The sequence below is a fragment of the Ambystoma mexicanum genome, chromosome 10 (genome assembly GCF_040938575.1).
Source record: "Ambystoma mexicanum isolate Mex_15411 chromosome 10, UKY_AmexF1_1, whole genome shotgun sequence".
Lineage (NCBI taxonomy): Eukaryota > Metazoa > Chordata > Amphibia > Caudata > Ambystomatidae > Ambystoma > Ambystoma mexicanum.
Window position 1 is genome coordinate 1,078,096,265 of NC_090932.1, and position 22,184 is coordinate 1,078,118,448.

Sequence of the window (22,184 nt, forward strand, 5' to 3'; positions counted from 1 at the left end):
ATTCTTATACCTTTACTGGACTCACGACTACTATTCCCAATGAAAGTGACGTGTTGTATTGAGTCGCCACATTTTACAGAACTTCCGAATCCCGCTATCTAAAACCGCCCTTGCACCCTCTGTCTATTCCATTAACGGGCGGCTCCATCCATCTAACATGCTTTACATGGTCTAACTATTAACTGAACTTCATTGCTGACTGTCCAACTTACATTATTTACAGGGACTCGCACAGTGTACGTAGAACTCTCTCACATCACAGTTTGCATACGTCCATCACAATTCCAATTCACTCACCTCTGAACCACAAAATCTACAAGTTGACTATCCCGCAAGTGTTTTGAAATCTGCTCGCTTTGCAGGCATCTGTTCAAGTATAGACAAGTGGTCATAGAGAGAAGAGTATAATTTCTCTTCTCCACGTAGCTTTCTCTTGGACATACCGTATTCCGCTCATATTATATACGCTTCATCTAGTCGCCATTACTAATCCTAATAAAAGGACTGTGTTTCTCTTTATCAAAAAGCCATATTGCGATCTCTTTATTCCATTTGGAATTTACCTACTAATTATTTAGACATCCAGGCAGGGTGTACCTCCCGATGTCATATCGCCTATCTTCCCATACTGATGGGTGATGTTGTTTTTGTTTGGACTCGCCAGTATTTCTTGCACAAAAAAGTTCTGCTCGTGTGGGTCCTTCTACATAACCTAAATGTCCTCTCTCATAAAGGAGGCAAAGTTTGCTCCCTCTCATCCAGGGATCACTCTCTTCCCTTCAACACACAAACACTATTCTTCTTACGGAATTCCGGCCAGTGTCACCCTGAGGCAGATCCTCTGGCCCAACATTCATCTTTTTGTGATTAAGTTGTTCCACTCAACCGAGACATTTAATCCCTGTCGAACTGTGTCAAGTTTATAAATACAACCTTGCTCAATCCAATGAAGTGTTGTGGCCATGCCACCACCGCGAGCCTGTCGTTTGATAGCTTGTAATATGAACCATTTTAATTCTGTATGTTTGTGATTCTTCTGCACAAAGTAATCTGCTAGGGGCTTATCGGCCACTCTATTGCAGATACAGGATCTATGTTCTGATATCCTCTGCCTCACTTCTCGAGTGACCTTCCCTTCATAGATCATCTTACATGGGCATATGATGATATAAATCTTGTTCTTGGTCAGGCAATTAGTATGGTTTCTGAGTTTCCATCTTATAGTACTGTGTTTAAATTCATATCTTGTTTCAGTCATGGAGTAAGCAGCACAGTTGCCACATTTATGATGGCCTATTACAGGGGGAAGCCCCCATTGATTTAGCACCATTTGCTCTCTTGTGGTCTCTCGGTATGTGTGTGTACCAGCTTCTGATTTAGGGTCATACTTCTTTGGAAAGCAAATATAGGTTTTTTAAAAAGACTCCCAGGTTGTTTCACAAGGCTTCAGTTTCCATTGACAATTTTCTTAATCTCATTACTGATTAGGTTGAAGGTGGTCACACATACTAATCTGTCATTTTTTGTTTTATCCCGGGGGGTCAGACACACCTCCCGACTAGTATTCCCAGCTCTTTTAAGATTATCTCTCACTAGTTTTTTAGAGTACTCCCTTTCCGTCAAACTTTCTTTCAATTGTGAGGCATGTATGTTAAATTTTTGTCTTTCCGTACAATTACGGCGAATTCGCAAGAATTGGCCATAGGGTAGGTTTTATCTTAATCCTACCAGATGGAAACTACAATAGTGCAGCAGAGTGTTCCTATCCATAGGCTTCCTATACAGTGTGGTCTTACATTTAACCAATGATTTCCTTATCATCAGATCCAGAAAACCGACTTTTGTTTGGCTCCACTCCATGGTAAATTTAATATTCCCATTACAGCTATTGAACCATTGATGAAAATTGAGCAAAGACTCACTCGACCCCATCCAAATGATAAACACATCCTCAATGTATCTTCGCCACATCCACAGATGTTAGTGATGTTCAGGATGTTGCTCCTATGCATTTTTAGTCCATGAAATGAACTTCTGTTCGAAATTGGCCACATACAGATTGGCAACATCAGGGGCAAATGTAGCCCCCATACTTACCCCTATGTGCTGCTTATACAGTTGGTTTTTAAACAAAAAGAGGTTTTCTGTCATTGATAGATGGGACATTTCTAGAATCAGACCCATTGGAGGTATGTGCGGCGTGTTTCATTGGTTAAGAGAATCTCCCAGCACAGCCAAGCAGTCCATTTGGTGTATCAAAGTATGTAGGCATTCATTATCCATTGTAACTAACATGTCCTTCTGAGTCAGTCACAGGACAGGTGATCTGGGAAAGCTCATGGGAGGAAATAATGACTGCCTCTCTCTGATAATGATATGATATGATATGATATGATATGATATGATATTTTATTTATTTATTTTCACAACCCTTCGCTCCAAAAAGGTATTTGCAATGCTTTTGCCAGAAGAAAAAGTAGTAATTTACTCATGAGTAATTTACTACAAATTCACAAGAAGACTTAGGAGCGATTATCAGAAGGATATATTACTTTTCTATCTGCATATATTATAATATAATTTAGGCAGGGTCAGCGGTAGAGGTGGGGAAAGGGATATAGTGGTACCCTGGTTGGCTGAAGGGCCAGAGGCACAGCCAAATGGGTTTTGGGGAGGATGGGGAAGGACGGAGCCTGATCTTTGGTTTGCAATCTTTATTGGCTTTTGTTTTATTGGTGCTTGACTAGACAATGTCTGGAATAATACAAAAATGGCACTAGATTTATCCTGACATTAATATTCAAACAATATATTAATGCATAGAAATCGTTGATCTACCTGGGGATGCAAATTAGACAAGATACCACTTGACATACAAATCTTGTTAGGGTGTTTATTGGTGTCAACTTTGATTCATCATTTACACTAAACAACACCAACAGAAACTTAGCTAAACATATTGTGATTGGCATTAAATTAGACCTAAATAGGGCTCTAAACGGTGTCACTGAGTGAAATTGAATGAAACAGAAATGCAACATGTTGGGCAAGTCTGTACCCTTATCTTAAACTCTGGGCACTTTGTAGTGCCAGTAATCATCTACATGTAGTCAATTCAATTAAACAAAATGGACTGAAGTAAAACTAAGGTTCCCTGGTGAGTCACTCTCCACTGGTCCATTGCACAGTTGTCCGTTGGATGTTCTTGTCAGTCACAGCTCTGGTCCTTGGCTGCTCTGGTCCATCACCCCTCTAGTCCTTGGCTTCTCTGGTTAGTCACTTTTCTCTGGTCCATGGCTTCCTTGTGAGTTGCTTCCCTTGTCCATCACTCCTTAGATCCTTGGCTCCCTGTTGAGTCACTTGCATCTGGTTCGTCAACCCTCTTCAGTCTACTCAGTCACCCTGCTTGTTGGTGGCTGCTCTGGTAAGTCACTCTCCTCTGGTGCATGGCTCCCTGGCAAGTTCCTGGTGAAAACAAATGTAAGAAATGTGCTTCCTTTTTCTCTGTGCTGTAGATGCCTAAGGTGCACATTGAAATACCCAAATTCCTGTGCTTATTTGGTCCATCCATGCAATCAAATCTGGCATGAATTGGAGAAAGTTATGGTAACAATCGCAAATTCAAAATCATTCTAGCTACAACCGAGAAAACCAACAGCACATATCAACGCAAAACGTCTCCATTGATCCAGTACAGGTTTCATGATAGAACGTACATCACTAGAAGGCTTGTTTCAGTACTACATTTTCTAAGCGCCATACTAACCCACCACAGATACACCAACACAACTCTCCACACTCCTTAAGCACCATGCTTACAGACACCACAGACCATCACACAATTACCCTAGCAAACTGGAGCGCACATTACCAATGCCCCAGACAGCCTGCAAAATATCTAAAACCTACACCCTACAGAGAGCCTTGTCTATTCAGATCTGCACACATCCATGTTTCCACAAAAGAACCTTGCCCTGCTCCCCTGCTATTACATTATTTCCCTACCCCACCCCCCCTTGCAGATCCTAAAACTTCAGTAAAACCATGAAAATGGAAGAAGGTGTGCTATACAAGACTTAGTAACATACCATAATAGAGGTCCACTTATTCTCCTGGGGGAAGTACCATGGGCGGTCCAAGCTACTTTGGTAACTGTCAACAGGAGAGGAAGAAATTAATGTTGGTACTGTCACAGACTGCCCTCTATCCTCATATCTCTGATTTACTGTCTGGCTGGGTTATCTAAATGGTGTGGGACTGCGGGTGGGCTAGAGCAACAATAATGAAATTCTAGGTGACAGACTCTGGGTCACTAACATAGGAGCACAAGAGTACACCATATTGTCCATAAAACCATTGAATTTGCCAGTTGTCATGGAGACTTTTTGTCTCGAAAAGTGTGAACTTCATCACTTCTAAGGACTCCAATGTTGGCAGTGAACTCATACTGAGATTGCTTTATTTGCCCAGGATTACACACGTTAGTTAAACAGTGAGGCGGGGAATTTAAACTACTCTTCAAATTAGGTACAATACCATATAACTTCCAAGCTTTACTTGGTACAAATATTTAAGCTTTTTGTGCCATGGCCTACAATAATGTGGTCTTCTAGAATTTACTTACAAAACACACAAATTGCGAAGTAGACCAACCAGACATGTACATTTACAGAAACATGTTATGCCAAATAAACATCATTGTAGCTTTATTTTCCATATCCTAAATGGATAATCTAGAAGCCCTAGAATGAAAAATAATGTGAGCCTGAAAAATGTAATGCTTAACACCACTGTACTTTCAGCACTTTAAGGCACACACTAAAAGAAGTTGTGCAATAATATCGCTCAGATATAGAAAGTCTCTGTCACAAACATCCAGCTCGTGTTTATACACGAGGTTATGAACATAGTAGCAAACCTTGTTTCAGACATCATGGGTATAAGCTAACATTGAAAAGGGAGCTTCATCGGGTTATTCCCTTTCACTGATTCAAATGTGGGCAACGATGTGCTATGCAATTGGGGCTGTGGGTGGTCTTTCCAATGGAAATGTCCCATCACACAAAGGAAAGGCTCTGTCCATATGTATGGGAATGTGTTTGCAAAGTTAGGTGCCGGATGCAAAGCCCCAGAGGCTGGGAAATGGGCGTTACTTGATCATCCAAGCCGAGCTGATGCTTAGTTTGGCGAGAGAGGAAGAAAGTGCACCCGGGATGCTTTTCAGGAGGCTTTAAACTAATGGGATGCATGCCCTTTCAAAAACATGAACTAGTGGTATGGCATACTATGATTTATATTATACTTCCTTCCACTACTAGGTACAGTAATGCCACCTATGCATGCAAAACTTATCACAAAGATGTCAAAAAAGGGGCATGCTGGGATGTTGTCGCTGTGTCCCAGAAGTATCTGAACTTTATGTGTACACACAAAACTTCAAAGTTGTCTTATGAACTTTTGTGAACACGCCTAAATAACACCTGAACTTTCTAAATTTAAGTGCAGTATATGAAGTGTGAAAGTGAATGAAAATGCATGTAAATTAGTGGAACATTTGGAGTAAGGCAGTATAATGTTAATGTTAATGTTAATGTTAAAGGATATTTGTACCGCGCACTATCACCACCGGAGTGGTCCCCTGGTGCTCTGGCGGCTCTGAAAAAGGGAGTGGGGGGGTCAGTTAGTGGGAATAAGCTGGAAAAGTGCAAAAGAGCAGGGATGTGCTGTTGGCGGCCTCAGCCCAGTAACTCTGTTGGCTGAGCTTGGGGTGTTTTCAGGTCTGTAGTCGTTGTGTGCTGTTGTGCGAGTCTATGTGTGTTTTTTTTGTTGTTGCAGTGTGGTGAAGTTTGTGCAGATTGTTGTTTTGTAGGCTTGTGGTTGTGTTTGATTAGAGTTTGAGAGGTGTATGCAGAGGGGTGAAGTTGTTATTGGATTGGTTAATTGGCATTGCGGTCTGGAAGCGAGGTGCTAAACTTCAGTATTCTCTCCAGGTGGGGTGCACGAGCATCTCTGCGTCTCCGTCCGACACTCACAGACCCTTTCACACATGGCATCCACTCATATTCATAACCTTGCCCAAGTTCGGCCCCGGCCACCTACGTGATGCCTGTCATCCTAAATTTTGTCAACCTTTCCTTTGTGTTTCACATTCGATTGTTTTGTTTTTTCAGTTTGAATCTGTGATGTTGAAGAGCCAGGTTTTTAGTTATTTTCTGAAATTGTAGGTGGTCTTTGGTGTTTCTTATTTCTTTCGGGGTGTTGTTCCAGGTTTTTGCGGCTAAGTGGGAGAAGGAGGAGCCCCCAATTTCTTTCTTAAAGTATGGTTTTTGTTCAAGTCGGATTTCGTTGCTTGATGTGAGGAGACTCGTTGGCTTGTAGATTGCTAGTTTCTTTTGCAGGAATTCAGCTCCCTGTGCGCTGATTGCCCTGTGAGTTATGCACATTGTTTTGAAGGTGATGCGATGTTTGACTGGGAGCCAATGCAGTGTTTTTACTGCTGGAGTGATGCAGTCTCTTCTGGATAGTTTGAGGAGCAGTATGGCTGCTGTATTTTGGATCCATTGTAGTTCTTCAGGAGGTATTCTGGCATCCCGAGATGGAGGCTGTTTGCATAGTCGATTCTTGACATGATGAGGGCGACGATTGTGAGTGTTTAGTGGGTGAAGGAGAGGAAAGGTAAGATTTTCCTTGGCATGTGAAGGAGGAAGAAGCATTTCTTGATTATTGCATTTATTTGTAGTTCTAAGGTTAGGGTTTTGTCCATCAGGACTCCCAGATTTTTTACTACCTTAGATTGTGTTGGTGCGATTCCCATTTCTGTGGGCCATGGAATGCAGGTGTTGTTCTCTTGGTTTTTGGATAATGATTGCTGTCTTTCCTGAATGAAGTGGAACAATATTTGGAGAGAGAAAACGTTTATAAAATCTTTGTATAAATGTGTATTTTTTACTGGCTGTAGCCTGAGCAAGATCATCGCTGGCAGGACAGCTTTTCTTTGGTGTAGAACAGTTTTTTTTTTCTAAAGCATTTATACATTTCACATATTGCTAAAAAAGACACCTGATTTCTTTGTGAATATCACGTTTCCATTCTTAGGAGTAACTTATGACAGGGTGTAGCAGTAAAATATGCTCGCTGCAGCATATGCAAGAAATCGGATCCTTGAATGGAACATAAGATGGTAGTATGAGTAATTCTGACCTACACCTGACTTTCTGCAGGAATGAGAAGAGTAATTAAGGAGTAAGGCAGGTTACTTTTGGTGGCATTGTGAATCAAATAGCCCTTCTGAGATTTACCTTAAGGCTCGGTTAGATGGCTAATTGCTTCCTTGTGAATTTGCCCCTAAGTATGTTACTTAAGGCAGGATACAGACCTATTGTTTTACAGCTTGGCCAAGTCTACTACTACTCAGTGGAGTAAGGACTATGTGAAACGCTTTGTTGTCAGAGTCCTTTTTACGAGTTCGATACCAACTCTTTTACAGCATAATGCAAGCAAGTGTTTTTCAAAAGAGGTTAACTCTGCCTATTTATTAAACCTATGACAAGTAGTAAAACAAAAAAACGAAGCAAGTCATTATGCTTTACATTCCATTCCACAGGGAGTAGTAAATGTGTATCTGTCCTTAGTGTGATGTGCCAAGTGAGTAATCACACAATCCAATATTACAATGTATTGGAAAAAAGACAGACTATTTCTAGCCAATGAAATTGTTTTGTAATCATTTAAGAGCAGTGGATCCTGTAGGCGGATCCGCACGGAACTACCTCTGATGAACCCCAATACCCTTTTGGCTGAAGGAAAGCATGCACCATATTTTTCCCTTAAAATAGGTTACACGGTTTCATCATTGCCTTCTCATTACAACAAAAGCACACTCTTGCATTTGCTTTTATTTATTGAGCATACCTTGTGTTTCACCCAGAAACATATACAGAAGAACTTACAGTCGATATGCAAGTCCTAAAGGGTATACAGCCATTTTACCCAAAAAATTCAGAGTGGTAAGATTTACTGAAGTACCGAAAAAATACAGACCATTTTAAATAAATATATATATGGTAGTGTGGCAAGGGGTTAAACTGGGTGAGGATTGGGTTAAAAGGGTTGGGAAACGGGGGAGCTGGGGTGGACCCCCCCAAATAAAATAAAAACTTACCACTCTGAATTTTCCTTCAGCCAAATTCCATATAACCCCCCTAAATCAGCTGCCTTACGTTAGTGGGAAAAATAGTGACCAACTGGCCGGTGGATGTTGTTAATGCACGCTTCAGAAACCATGGAAAAGACGAACATACAACAGACAGTGGTCACGGAGGATGTGGGAGTAGGGAGAAGGTGATCCTTGTGGATTAAAGGAGGTGGACTTTTAGTGGATGTCTGAAGGAGTGGACTGAAGTAGCATTTTTCACATGGGGAGGAAGGGTATTCCAATAGCGAGGGGACAGATGGAAGGAGTGGAAGCGAAGGGGCACTGAGGGTGCTCGCGGATGGAGGAATTAGGGAGGGTAGTGGAGTGAAGGCTGGTGGAAGAGAGTAGTGCGAGATAGTATTAGCCATCTAGGAGGTGAAAGGCCGTGCCTGGATGTGAACACAAGCAATAGGACTGGTGTTTCATGTTTGGTGCAATGCGATGTTGGAGGATTGTTGAGGGTGCGGGTGGCAAAGCTCTGTACTTTGTCAAGCAGTGAGAAGGAGCAGCGAGAAAGTGACGGATTAGCAAGGTCAGTATGAGGGGTTGGTGAAGATGTAAGTGAGTAGGGGGCAGATTTCCCTAATTTTATGCATGTTAATTACAGCTGCAGTTGAGGTAGAGGTAATAAAGTGATGAAGGTTGAGGTCACTGTTGAAAAGGACCACAAGGCAGAGTGAACAAGAGGAAGGGGAAACAGGATGCATGTGGGAAGGATAGGTGAAGTGTTAGAGGCAGGAAGGTAGTGGACTTTGGTCTTGGAGCAGTTCAGCTAAGACAACAAAGCACCATCCACCATTCCCATCCCCCTCCAGTTCTTACACATCTTCCTCCAGCCCCTAAGGAATAGCCGGAGTCACTAAGCAGAGGCTCAAGCTGGCTACTTTCCCTCTTCTCTCGCTTACGTAGTCTTCAGTTCACTAATTTGCCATCTGCCAAATCCTGACTGTCCCCTTTGCGGGGTGCTCTCCGGTGGTCTGGTACAGAGGCATGGTATGGGACCCTCACTCTACCCAGGAGGAATGGGGTCCTTCGATGCTCCCCAAAGTCAGAAACTCTTTCCAACAAAGGCTGGCCTGGTCTCCTACCTGCACACTATATAGACACAGTCAACGTGTTACAGCCAGTTAACTCTCCTCTCTTCCCCCGATCTATTTGCCCTGAAAGCTGCCACTCCTGTACATTGGTTTCCTATGGCTGGCTCACCCCACCTCCCTTCTCGAACACTCCCGCCCCAGCAACTTCTAGCCTTCCTGAAACAGGAAGCCAAGTAGGACTTAGGATGTTTGGTTACTTTGCAAGACGCATAAAGCCATTTACTATTTACTACAAACTCAGTTACCAAAACAATGCCATTCGCGCTACACTCAACATTCCAAAACACGAACACATCGCAGGGGTCAGGCGAGATGCCCACTGGTTGCCAATCCAAGAAAGGATCTTCTTCCATATGCTATCCATTACACACAGGTGCCTCCCCAACTTTGCGCCGCCATACCTCTCACAGAAGTTCATAAAAGCCCAGTTTTCCAGTCCAATGAGATGGGCCTACAATCATCAGGTCCTCCAACCAATGTTCCACCGAGTGCAAGGGGGCGGTAAAAGCTTCCCTGCGGTGGTAGCCAGACAATGGAACATTTTACCACCCTGCCTGAGAGCTGAACAATCCTACGGGGCCTTCAGAAAAGCATTGAAAACCTGGCGGTTCAACAAAGGCCCACCAAGTCAGCCCTACTGCTCCACTTTGCTTTCATGTGTATGCAACTGGTTTGCAACAGCGCCTCGTTGCCCAAGGGTTTTTGCGCGCTTTATAAATCTAAAAATAAAATAAATCAATATCATTTGGAATTTGAAGAGGATGCCAGGCATATATCAAATGTTGTTTAGCGTGGTTGAAATAGAAAGAACTGTACACATCGGTTTGGGGAAGCATAACAAAAGCATATTTGCCAGAAAGAATAGCTAAGCAATGAAAATTGAGAAGGATTGGGTGGGTGAGAGTAAAGGATTGTGTGAACGCTAGAAGGGAAAAGCAAATCAAGCAAAGGGAGGATGAAAGGAAATATGAAGGCTTTCTGACTAAAGAATTACACTTAAGCACTTTTTTGAAAAGAAGGGAGAGATATGGTGCATGCAGTATAATGTTAAGTGGTGGGAGAATGGTTAAACAGTGGTTCAAAGGTAACCGGGAGTTGGTGGAGCGGGAGGGATGAGCCCGCATCATTGCCACGGAATCCTCATCTGTGGTACATGATGCTTCTTGCAGAAATCAAGATATATATATAATGACACCTGTGTTTCCTTTGGGTGATCATTACACATACTTGTGAAAATCTTCTTAGCATATTTGGGTGGCATTATTGGGCATCTTCCGGCAGCACATTTGCAAGTAGATTTGTAGCAGATTTAGAGATGTGTGGTTGCATATTTAGGGAGGTTTGATACCAGGGGTCTGCAACTCTTAGCTCTCCAGATGTTTTGGACTACAACTACCATTGTCCTGCACCATTGACTATTCTGGCTAGGAGTAATGGGATCTGTAGTTCAAAACATCTGGAGAGTCAATGGTCACAGACCTTTGTTCTATACCATATTACAGTACATTTTGGTGACGCTATAGTGGAAAATTTGGGGGTGGGTCTCCAGGTGGGCACATTAGCATCACTATGCTTGCCTTTGGTGTCTGGCATGTTTTGGACTAATGTGGCATCATATGTTAGGGCATTTTAGTTCCATGTTTGGGACCAACGCAGCATGGCATTTGGGAACACTGTCGTGGTTTGTTTTAGGAGCGGTATAATTAGGAAAGATTATGGCAGATTATTTACCAATATTTTGCCAACATGACAGATCTTTCATTAGCATATGTTTGACTTTGCTGGCATTACACTAATAGGTGTAAAGATATATTGGTAGCATATTTGATGGCATTCCTGCAGCATATTTTTGTGAACGGTAAGTTTAATAATTAGAGGTATTTTCGGTCGTGTTTTTGTTTCTTTTGTTGTAGAATCATTTGGAACATTTTAGCAGTATATACAGTGATTTTCAGAAACTATTTTCACTGACCTACTGCACTGTCTTCGAGAAGGTGTTAGAAGAATATGTAACCTTGGAGAAAGGAAGGGCAGATCAACATTATGAACAGAGTATACTGGACTCCGCTCAAACTTCATGCAAGGGGTTTGCTAGATTCTGAAGCACGCTGGAGGTGCAAACTCAGGGTGGGTTCATTCGAACATATGATGTGGGAGGGCAGCAGGTTGAGTGTATTCTGGAAAGAAATCACATTGACTATGACCACAGTTTCCATCCTGAGAAATACTGTGTGATGCTATCCTTCATGTAAGCGCGGCCATTAGGATAGCTCAGGGGCAATGAGCATGTCTTGGAAGCAAGACAAAGCAGTCCCACACAGCTTTGAATCCCGGTCCTGTGCTTAGAAACTGGTCCCTGGTATTAAGCGTGTTATAAAAGATTAATTCAACAATTAAGTAAGCAGGAGAAGCCCAATCAATGCATTTGAAGAAGATGCAGAGAATTTTAAGCTGAATCCTCTCGTCTATTGGAAGCCACAGCAGGTTCCTGTGCGCAGCTTGGACAGGATCACTTTTCTTATGTCCTAAAGCCAATCACGTTTGAGTCACATGGAGACATTGTAGTACCCGCCAACCCCGGAGTGTGCACTAGGGACTAGTGTGTCCAATGACTAGTCTCCGAGGATCCTACTAAACTGCACACCTGTCCCGTGGCATGAGGGGGCAGATCCCACAGAGCCACTTGATCATAAAATAGCATCCCTTGTTAGTGGCCTGGAGATTTACCAATTATAATACCTGTGTAATTTACCTGAGATGACAACTGGATACATGTTCTGAAAACCAGGGGTGTGGTGTGAGGAGACATTCCTTCTAAGGGTAAGGAGGACCGTCTCCATCTTACGCTAGCCAAGATGAAGTCATCTTCAGTTCATCCATGAAGCCGAAACATGTCTGTGGATACTTGGGGTCTAGCACAGAAGGGATGTGACCTAGAAGTTCCGGCTGGACTGCCCTTTCTGGGGTGGGACCAATCCCGATTTGCATAGGGCCTTTCCCCTTCCTGTAATGTGGCAGGCTAAGGAAACGATGCTCTGTGGGTTTGCCCAGATCGATGCCAGAGGTTGAGATTAACTGTAAACCTTCCAGCCATCACCTTTTGTTTTGAAATGTGCCAGGCTTCATCAACGTATGGTCCAACACATCTCAGTTTGGTGTGCCTGCTATAGGGTGGAAAAATGAAGAGGTATGGAGTGGGTGGAGCATGCAATGTTTCCTTATGGGAATTCAGACCGCACATGCACGCCTTTAGCATCTACTTATTTATTTATTTATTTAGACATTTATATAGCGCACAAAACCCAGAGGTATCTAGGTGCTTTTACTTAAAAATACGGTTACAGTAAGTGCTAAAAATCACGGAATACTTAAATAACCTAGATGGTACAAAGTATACAAACTTGGAGAAAGCTCACCTCATGTTGCGTGGAACTACATCATGACGCATATTAGAACATAGATAAATAGTAAATATAGACAAGGAAAAACTATGCGCTTGTTGCGGGGAACTGCATCATGTGCTGTATATTGGGACATAGATAGTAAATACTTAGTTCCTGAATGGTGAAAATGCTTGCAAAAAATAGTGGAACTGTTAACAGTAAACAAGTAGTGATCCTCAGTTCCATATATTTCGCAAACACTTCGATATCTGCCTGTAAATCATTAAATGTAAGCAAGAACTGCATGTGTCTAGCGTTTCTGGTATGGTTGGCATCCATGCAGGCCTGCACTAAAAGAAATTGAACGTTTCTTGCAGGGAACCAAAATCTGAAAACTCGTAGTCACGATAAGGTATAACGAGTGCTCTATAGCAATGTTACAACTGTTTACCAGGTCAAATCCTCGTGCATTAGTTCCCCAGTAAGTAGGAGTGTCTATACAACTGACAGTGTGTATCATGGCGCATGTGAGCAAGACATGTGCATACCCAGAAGCCTCTGCAAATGCACTGTCACATAAGGCAAGAGGAAAAAGAAGAAAAAGGAGAACAAGGAGAACAAGGAGAAGAAGGAGAAGAAAAGGGGGGAGAAGAAGAAGAAAAAGGAGAACGAGAATGAGAAGAAGGAGAAGGAGAACTAGAACGAGAACGAGAAGGAGAACCAGAAGGAGGAGAAGGAGACGGAGAAGAAGAAGAAGAAGAAGAAGAAGAAGAAGAAGAAGAAGAAGAAGAAGAAGAAGAAGAAGAAGAAGAAGAAGAAGAAGAAGAAGAAGAGGAGGAGGAAAGAGTGTCCCTTTGCTGTCTTCTGCAGAGAAGAGTTGGCTAGTGTATGCAGTATTTCACCTTGGACCCGGCCCACTTAAGGCCACCCGTAAACACCATCAGAAATACGGACTGGTTCGCCCTGCTTAAGTCCTGCAAAGCTCATAACAAAAGCCTTTGTTAGACCTTGAGGGCCCACAAGATGGCGCTCTTTCAGCTCTCGTCGACTGTCCCATAACAAAAGTGGGAGAACAGCAGGGGGCTGTCGGGGGCTGGATGTGCACCCTTTTAGCTCTTGGACCCATGCGAGGCTCGTCAGGAAATGCTTTACCCCGTTAGCAAAACACAGACTTGACGCAGCGCCGGGGGGAGCGCGCAGCAGATGGCAAGTCCCTTTAAAGCAAACACGGGCCAGAAAAAAACAACAATATTAACACATTGCACTCGTGTAGCTGGAATCTGAACTTGGCCAAGAAGGGGAGCCAGCGCCAGCCTGGGCTGCAGAGTCCGTGCAAACTCGCCCAGCCGGGGACGCGGACATTCCTTGGGCGACTTGGGAAAAGCTACTGCGGAGTTGCGGATTCATTCAGGAAAGATTGCGGAAAAGTTGCACTTTTTTCTTTTTAGTGTTTGGAAGTTCTGTTGAGTGCACTCTTCCTTTGTTTGTGGATTGCGGACCACTGTGACTTTGGTCCCCTGGCACGATGGCTGATTTGCGTGTTGGCATGCGCTGCCTCTTCCTGGCAGCTTTCCTGATGTTGGCATGCGACGGGCAAGACGAGAAGGGGGGCAAAGGGGGCCCGTCCTGTTACGGAGGGTTCGATCTGTACTTTATTTTGGACAAGTAAGTGGCTTATTTAAGCATATTGTGTATTCTTCTAAAGTAAAGCGCCAACATTTACTGCCGTGTTATCATAGCTCTATATAGATACTTGTTTCATGTTGATGGACTGTAATGTTAAGACGATAAAGCGGTGTACGTATGTGTGGGGCGGATATATGGCTGGGATCTGGCTACAGAGCAGTGGCAGTGCCCCTGGTGCACTGGGACCGTGCGAGGGCACGGGAGATCCGCTGGGCAAGGTGTTACGCGAGTGCAGTGTCGCGGCACCTTGTGCAGAGGACCAGTGCTAGGCTACTGGATTTGTGCCTGACATAGGGTTACAGAGGTGCACAGAGCGGCATTATCGCCCTGTTGCGCTAGAGCAGAACAGGGCCATAATCCCGGGCCATAAGCACTCTGCGCGGCAGATGGTGATAGGTGCACGCCACATTAGCAGTCCCTTTCGCGTCCTGGAGCAGTGTAGGGCTGCTGGGCAGAGGGTCACACGAGTACAGGGCATTGGCATTGCATCTGTTGAAATGACACACTACGAGACTCCTTCGGGCCCTCGGGAGGGCGCAGGGTAACACGGGAGCACAGAGCAGTACCCCTCTCGCCCGTCTTCTTCGTCACAGTCATTACTCTATATGCTAGGGACTGTGACGACGGAGGCTTGGACTCGGAGTGATGCAGATCACCGGGAAGCAATGGAATCTGTCCATTAGCACTCTTCCGCACTCGAGGCTGTAAGAGCAGGCCCTATCATGGGGTTAAACAGGGATGTGTGGGTAACGAGCGACACAGGGTGTGCGGCTGCGCGTTGGTTGGTGCAGACGCTCTGGTGCTGGGGCACGGTCGCGTGAGTAAGGAATTGCGGTAGAGATGCTCCAGAGCGGAGTGGGGCGGCCGGATATGAACTCTGCCTGTCTCTGGGGTGCATCGCATCAGGATGGACCTTGGGGAACTAAGTGCCTGGGGCTGGCGTGGGACTCGGCTCGGTGCGTCCAGGATTACGAATGGGTGGTAGCGTCCTGGCGCTCCCGCGAGTTCTGGCTGGCACTGGCGCTTCGCTGCTGCCTGGCCTTTGGGCACTGAAGCACTGCAGGGATGTGCCATCTTTCTAAGATGTGGCCAAAGGGCTTGATCGTTGATTAGTTGAGCACTGCACGGCGCTTTAACAGTGCCATTTGCGCACGGCAGCAGTGCGTGGCAGAGGCCAGTACGGTTGCATTTCGAAGAATGTATTGGCATTGGCGGTCAGATGCTCACCAAATGCAGCGGAACCGTATGGAGGGCACGGAAGCTCGGCCTAGCTGCTGTGCTTCCAATGGAAGTGCGGATACTCGCCAAGCTATGAAGCTGGACATCGATTTTGGAGCCGGCCGTTTCGGCGCGGCACCTTGTGCCCAGGTCCCTTTTAGGCATAGTCTGAAGTTTGCAGGCAATGCCCAGTGAGATTACATTATGTGCCAAGGGTCACACACTTTGATAGAGCAGTGCATCTGGGATATTTTCACACAGCTTCCATTTGCCGTTATGCATTGTGCTAATAAGGTTGAATATCCACATAAAATGGGACTTTCTTTTGTGTGCATCAAGCTAGCTGAGCTGTAAACTAACCTTTAAAAGGGGAGTTTTATTATTGCGTGCTTTCATTGCCTAATAAGAAATTCAATAGGTGACTGGAGCTGTGTGTGAGTTTTCCGGTGTGCGAGTTTTCCGTCGAAAACGACTTAAACATGTACATATTAGTATAGGCCTTGCTAATAGCAAAGTAACAACTTAAACACGAATTTCTCAGGCTTTCCAAATCAATCCCTGCTCCACCCAAGGACAGCAATAGTAAACTTAGTGAAACAGTCCCGCGCCTGGTGTGCTGAGAGCACAGCAGCTGCATGCTTGTCTCTCCATTTGTTATGCAGGGTCTGCCCTGAAGGAGACATTATGCAGGAAAATGTGGCAGGTGCAGAGGGAGAGGGCACTTTGCACATCAAAGGCTGCAGAAGTGTAGTCCTTCAAGTTGCAAACAAGTGAAATGAAAAGCTTTAATTTTCACCTCACTGCATGTTTGAGTGTCAGTACTCTTTCAGGCGCTGCAAAGTGCAGGTACTCAAATGCTCAAAAATAAGAAGTGCAGGTACTGAGGGCCGGGTAGCACTAGCCCATTTAAAGCAATGCCTAGCACAGAATTTCAGGGGCACATAGCATAAGTGGAGACCCTGGTGCACCGGGTCATTGTGTGGTCACAAGAGCACTGCATGATGAAGGGTTTCATTGGCATGGCGCATTTAGCAGTGACCCTGGGGCACTGGAATAGTGCAAGCACTAGTAGCATCCCTAGTGCACCGGGTCATTGTGTGGTCACAAAAGCACTGCATGATGAAGGGTTTCATTGGCATGGCACATTTAGCAGTGACCCTGGGGCACTGGAATAGTGCAAGCACTAGTAGCATCCCTGGTGCACCGGGTCATTGTGTGGTCACAAAAGCACTGCATGATGAAGGGTTTCATTGGCATGGCGCATTTAGCAGTGACCCTGGGGCACTGGAATAGTGCAAGCACTAGTAGCATCCCTGGTGCACCGGGTCATTGTGTGGTCACAAAAGCACTGCATGATAAAGGGTTTCATTGTCATGGACCATTAAGCAGTGACCCTGGGGCACTGGAATAGTGTACGCACTAGTAGTGTTCCTGGTGCACCGGGGCATTGTGTGGCCACAGAAGCACTGCATGAGAAATGGTTTCATTGGCAAAGAACATGTAGCAGTGACCCTGGGTCACTGGAATAAGCTAAGCACTAATAGTGTTCCTAGTGCACCGGGTCATTGTGTGGTCACAAAAGCACTGGATGAGAAATGGTTTCATTGGCATGGAACATTTAGCAGTGACCCTGGGGCACTGGAATAGTGTAAGCACTAGTAGTGTTCCTGCTGCACTGGGGCCTTGTGTGGCCACAGAAGCACTGCATGAGAAATGGTTTCATTGGCATGGAACATTTAGCAGTGACCCTGGGGCACTGGAATAGTGTAAGCACTAGTAGTGTTCCTGGTGCACCGGGGCATTGTGTGGCCACAGAAGCACTGCACGATAAGGGCTCCATTGGCACAGAACATTTAGCAGTGACCCTGGGTCACTGGAATAAGCTAAGCACTAATAGTGTTCCTAGTGCACCGGGTCATTGTGTGGTCACAAAAGCACTGGATGAGAAATGGTTTCATTGGCATGGAACATTTAGCAGTGACCCTGGGGCACTAGAATAGTGTAAGTACTAGCAGTGTTCCTGCTACACAGGGGCCTTGTGTGGCCACAGCAGCACTGCATGAGAAAGGGTTTCATTGGCAAAGAACATTAGCAGTGACCCTGGGGCAATGGAATAGTGTAAGCACTAGTAGTGTTCCTGGTGCACCGGGGCATTGTGTGGCCACAGAAGCACCCCACGGTGAGGGCTTCATTGGCACGGAACATTAGCAGTGCACTGGAGCAGTTCGAGGCTGAAGCAGCAGTCTCTGGACGCTGATTGTTTCCTTGCAGAGCTTTGGCAGTGCCCCAGGTGCAGTGGAGGGCATGGCATTAGCAGTGCTACGGGAGCAGTGTTTGGCTCCAGAAGCTTCAGAGGGCAAAGGGTAACAGTATAATTAGAGTGAACCTGGTGCACTGGAAGACTGAGATATTAGAAGTGTGTGCCCTTGGCGCACAGGAGCAGTGTGAGACTAGAATCCCTCTGTCTTCACGAGTGTGAAGCTTTGGCAGTGCTCCGGGTCCAATGGAGCCGTTCCATGCTCCCAGTACTCTCTGGCGCTGGCACCGATACACGCGGCACACGAGCAGCTCGCTGCTGCGTGAACCGTGCACCTCACCGGACTACATGAGCTCCCCTGGAGGAGCGAGAGGCGGAGCTGTGGTGGGTAACTAGCATTAACTGTGCTCCTGGTGCACTGGAGCTGTGTGGTGCCCAGCAAGTGACACTGGCACTGATCATCACCAACAAACCTGGCGCAGTGGCACAGTGTGAGGCACTGCTGTGGTGGGCATATAGCGTTAGCACTGCTCCTGGACCACTGCAACAGTGCAAGGCTGTGCTCTGGTGGGCACTTCGCAATAGCAGTCCCCCTGGAGCACTGGAAAAGGGCAAGGCTGAACTCTGGTGGGCACATACAATAGCAGTGTCCCTGGAGCACTGAAACAATGCAAGGCTGAGCTCTGGTGGGCACATAGCAATAGCAGTGCCCCTGGAGCACTGGAACAGTGCAAGGCTGAACTCTGGTGGGCACATAGCATTAGCAGTGCTCCTGGAGCACTGCAACAGTGCACGGCTGTGCTCTGGTGTGCACATAGCATTAGCAGTGTTCCTGGAGCACTGAAACAGTGCAAGGCTGTGCTCTGGTGAGCACATAGCAATAGCAGTGTTCCTGGAGCACTGGAACAGTGCAAGGCTGTGCTCTGGTGGGCACATAGCAATAGCAGTGCTCCTGGAGCACTGAAGCTGGGTAGGGACCTGCAAGTCAAAATGGCACTGACCATTACCAACATACCTGGCACAGTGGAACAGTGTGAGGCTCTACTGTGGTGGGCACACATCATTAGCAGTGTTCCTGGAGCACTGAAACAGTGCAAGGCTGTGCTCTGGTGTGCACACAGCATTAGCAGTGTTCCTGGAGCAGTGAAACAGTGCAAGGCTGAGCTCTGGTGGGCACATAGCAATAGCAGTGCCCCTGGAGCACTGGCACTGTGCAAGGCTGAACTCTGGTGGGCACATAGCATTAGCAGTGTTCCTGGAGCACTGCAACAGTGTACGGCTGTGCTCTGGTGGGCACATAGCAATAGCAGTGCCCCTGGAGCACTGCAACAGTGCAAGGCTGAACTCTGGTGGGCACATAGCATTAGCAATGTTCCTGGAGCACTGCAACAGTGCAAGGCTGTGCTCTGGTGGGCACATAGCAAGAGCAGTGTCCCTGGAGCACTGGAACAGTGCAAGGCTGTGCTCCGGTGGGCACATAGCAATAGCAGTGCTCCTGGAGCACTGAAGCTGGGTAGGGACCTGCAAGTCAAAATGGCACTGACCATTACCAACATACCTGGCACAGTGGAACAGTGTGGGGCTCTGATGGTCCCAGGGATGCATGCATGGGTACATGGCATTAGCCATGCCTCATGGGGGGGACGGGGATTATTCAAGAATGGAAGAGGGACAACAACCTTTCCTTAAAAAAATAAATGTGGAAACCAAGGTCTCTTGCAGCCCCTTTCCAGCCAGACTTCTATCTACACTGTAATTGTTAATTTGTGGGGGTGTTTGCCAGGACTCAGCCCTACCACTTATTTTTGAGCCCTGGCACTTATGGTCTCAGACTCAGTTTGATTATGATGTGGTGTTTTGGAAACTTTATTGTTTCAAGTGTCAGTCGTCGCAGCCAAATATCAAGCAACTGCAGTGTGCAATAGCTCGGGCCAGCTCGCGATTATTCATGAACCAGAAGATTCAGGGGGCCAGGGCAAGGCTAGTTCTTCGTTTTCAGGGAGAACAATGAGTTGGAAGGTGGCAGTCAATCCTCCGTGCTTGTTGACAGGACAGTGGCCATGCAAACTGGACCAACACAGGGCAAAGCACAGGGAAAAACTAAATGCCAAAGGGCACTGCCCGTCATGAGTGCCAACCTACACAGAAGGATTTAATGTTGCAGGGAAGTTCATTCGTTCAGTTATGATTTTTGCTGCATTTGCTAATTTTTCTATAGGAGGAAAGCACATTTGCTCTTTTTCTGTGGATAGATGGTCAACATGTGGCACTGCCAGTTATAGTCTCAGAGCCACATGTTAACAATGATGAGTTTTAAAAAGCACCTAAATATGTCCCTTACTTCAAGGCACATCTAGCGTGTTGGGTTATTTTGTGTTAGGTCGATCGATGTCTGTAAAACACACATATGCCTTGGGTAGTGTATCCATCAACCCCGATGAACCGGTGAGAGTTACAGCTTTAACCCCAAATATCCTGACATGATGGGGAACAGCCCATGGGTGGTGGCATCAGTGGACGGAGAGCTGCCCGCCCTGATGTGTAACACGCATGCGCAAAAAATATTTGGGCCTTGGCACTGCAAATTGAGCACTGAGATGGGACCTTCTGTACAGTGCTCCATGGCTTCCCAGCTGGTGTTGCGTTCATAAATCCCATACATACAAACACATACATTAATACATGCTTTCAGCTTTTCATCCTTTTATGAGGAAGTAAAATGAGGGCCAATGCGCAGGCTCCAACCCATTCGATGGTGGTCCATGTTGCACCTCCTGTAGGGAGCACAGTGTTAGACATCATCTCGCAAAGGCAGAACATACGGGGCATATTGTCAGCCTTTCAACGGATATTTCTAAGAAATAAAGAGTGCCAGTCCCAGAGTTCTGCAGCCCCCATTGAGAAATGCCATCCCTGAAGCTGGGGTTTGCAAAACCCTGGGAGGGACACCCACTGGCAGCTTTGATGATTCGCAGCAAGAGCTCAGAATAATATCACAATCTAAAGGCACGAGAGAATGGTGGGGAGATGACGGTAGGGGGTACAAACGGAACTTGGCAACTAAACACATGCATCTATCACAGCTGCCCTACCCTGGCCGGAGCAGTGGATGCGCTTTAAGATTAATGCAGAGCTCCTTGATGCTGACAAACCAAGTTAATGTAAATGGCGAGTAGAGCAATCCAATGTGATGTGTAGTATTGCAATGACCCGTCCTCACCATCAGGGATAGACTGGGAACCAAAAGAGGCCAAGGTAATCACTTCAAAGTGGCCCAATATTACACATTTTCAGCAAGCCCAACCCTTTTCTTACAAGAAAATCAATCAGAAATAAAAAAGGTTACCACTCATTAGAGGTTAAAGGGTGTAGAGGCCAACCGGGAAATCTCTAGAGTTCCCTATAGGCCAGTCCACCCCTGCCCACCATGGTCTGCATAACAACACCCCTACAGCACTTTATTGTTGTATCACAACCCAAAAAAGGGTACATGCTAATTCCCGTGGAAGAACACAATTTGACGTTTTAAAGGTTGTAAATATTACACCTAAGAAAGAAGTATCACTTTTATCTTAAGGACTGCTGTGAGAATGAGCTGTCTCCTGTTCCCTCAAACCCTCCAATCACTCCCCTGACATGCAAGTGATTACATCCCATCATGATTTCAATTGCCTAAAAATGTATGCATACGAATGCAGTTGCTATCAATGAAATGTTTTACATTAATAATTGCCTTGCAGACCCAGGAAACCTAATCTGCCAAATGGTTGTTGCAGCACTGCAATATGCTGCAAGGCAGGAGATCTGTCTGTAGGCAAATGGTAAAGTGGGATACCAAAACCTTGCTACCAGGGTACCTCTGTGTGGATGGGCCTTTAATCACCTTAACCCAAACAGGCCCACCACTTAAGTGAGTACACGGTTGTAAATAAAGAAAGTTTATTGTACAATTCTCCTGGGAGCAGTTAGATGGTGTTGTAGGACCAAATTAAGCCAAGTCTCAACAAACCACACCATTTCACACCTTTTATACAGTTTTGCAACAGTTAAAAAACACCCCCAAATAATTTATTGCAATCCAACACCCAAACAAAACCCTCTTCAAAGAAATCCCATCTTTTCCCAATTTCTAGGTTTTCATTGCCCACTTTTATCTTAATAGCCAACTTCAGATCATATTCATAACACACCTTTTCTTAGGATTTGTTCGTAGTAGGTCATGATGTCAGCACATGGTTAAGCATTGGTATTGCAACATAATTCATTACTAGCAATAACTGGCTGTATAAACGCTAACTTGATTTGCACATGGCTTGCATGAATATTCCCTGCAATATGAGGAAGACTGA

The 22,184-nt window shown here is 45.5% G+C and overlaps 1 protein-coding gene across 1 annotated transcript in view; it reads left to right on the plus strand.

The window, feature by feature from the left end:
* Positions 1-13,758: 13,758 nt before the first annotated feature.
* ANTXR1 (ANTXR cell adhesion molecule 1) overlaps positions 13,759-22,184 on the plus strand; it is a 655,342-nt gene continuing 646,916 nt past the window's right edge. The window contains exon 1 of the mRNA XM_069618887.1: positions 13,759-14,339. Within this exon, the coding sequence (XP_069474988.1) occupies positions 14,200-14,339 (140 nt within the window). The 5' untranslated portion in view covers positions 13,759-14,199. The remainder of the gene's footprint in view (positions 14,340-22,184) is intronic.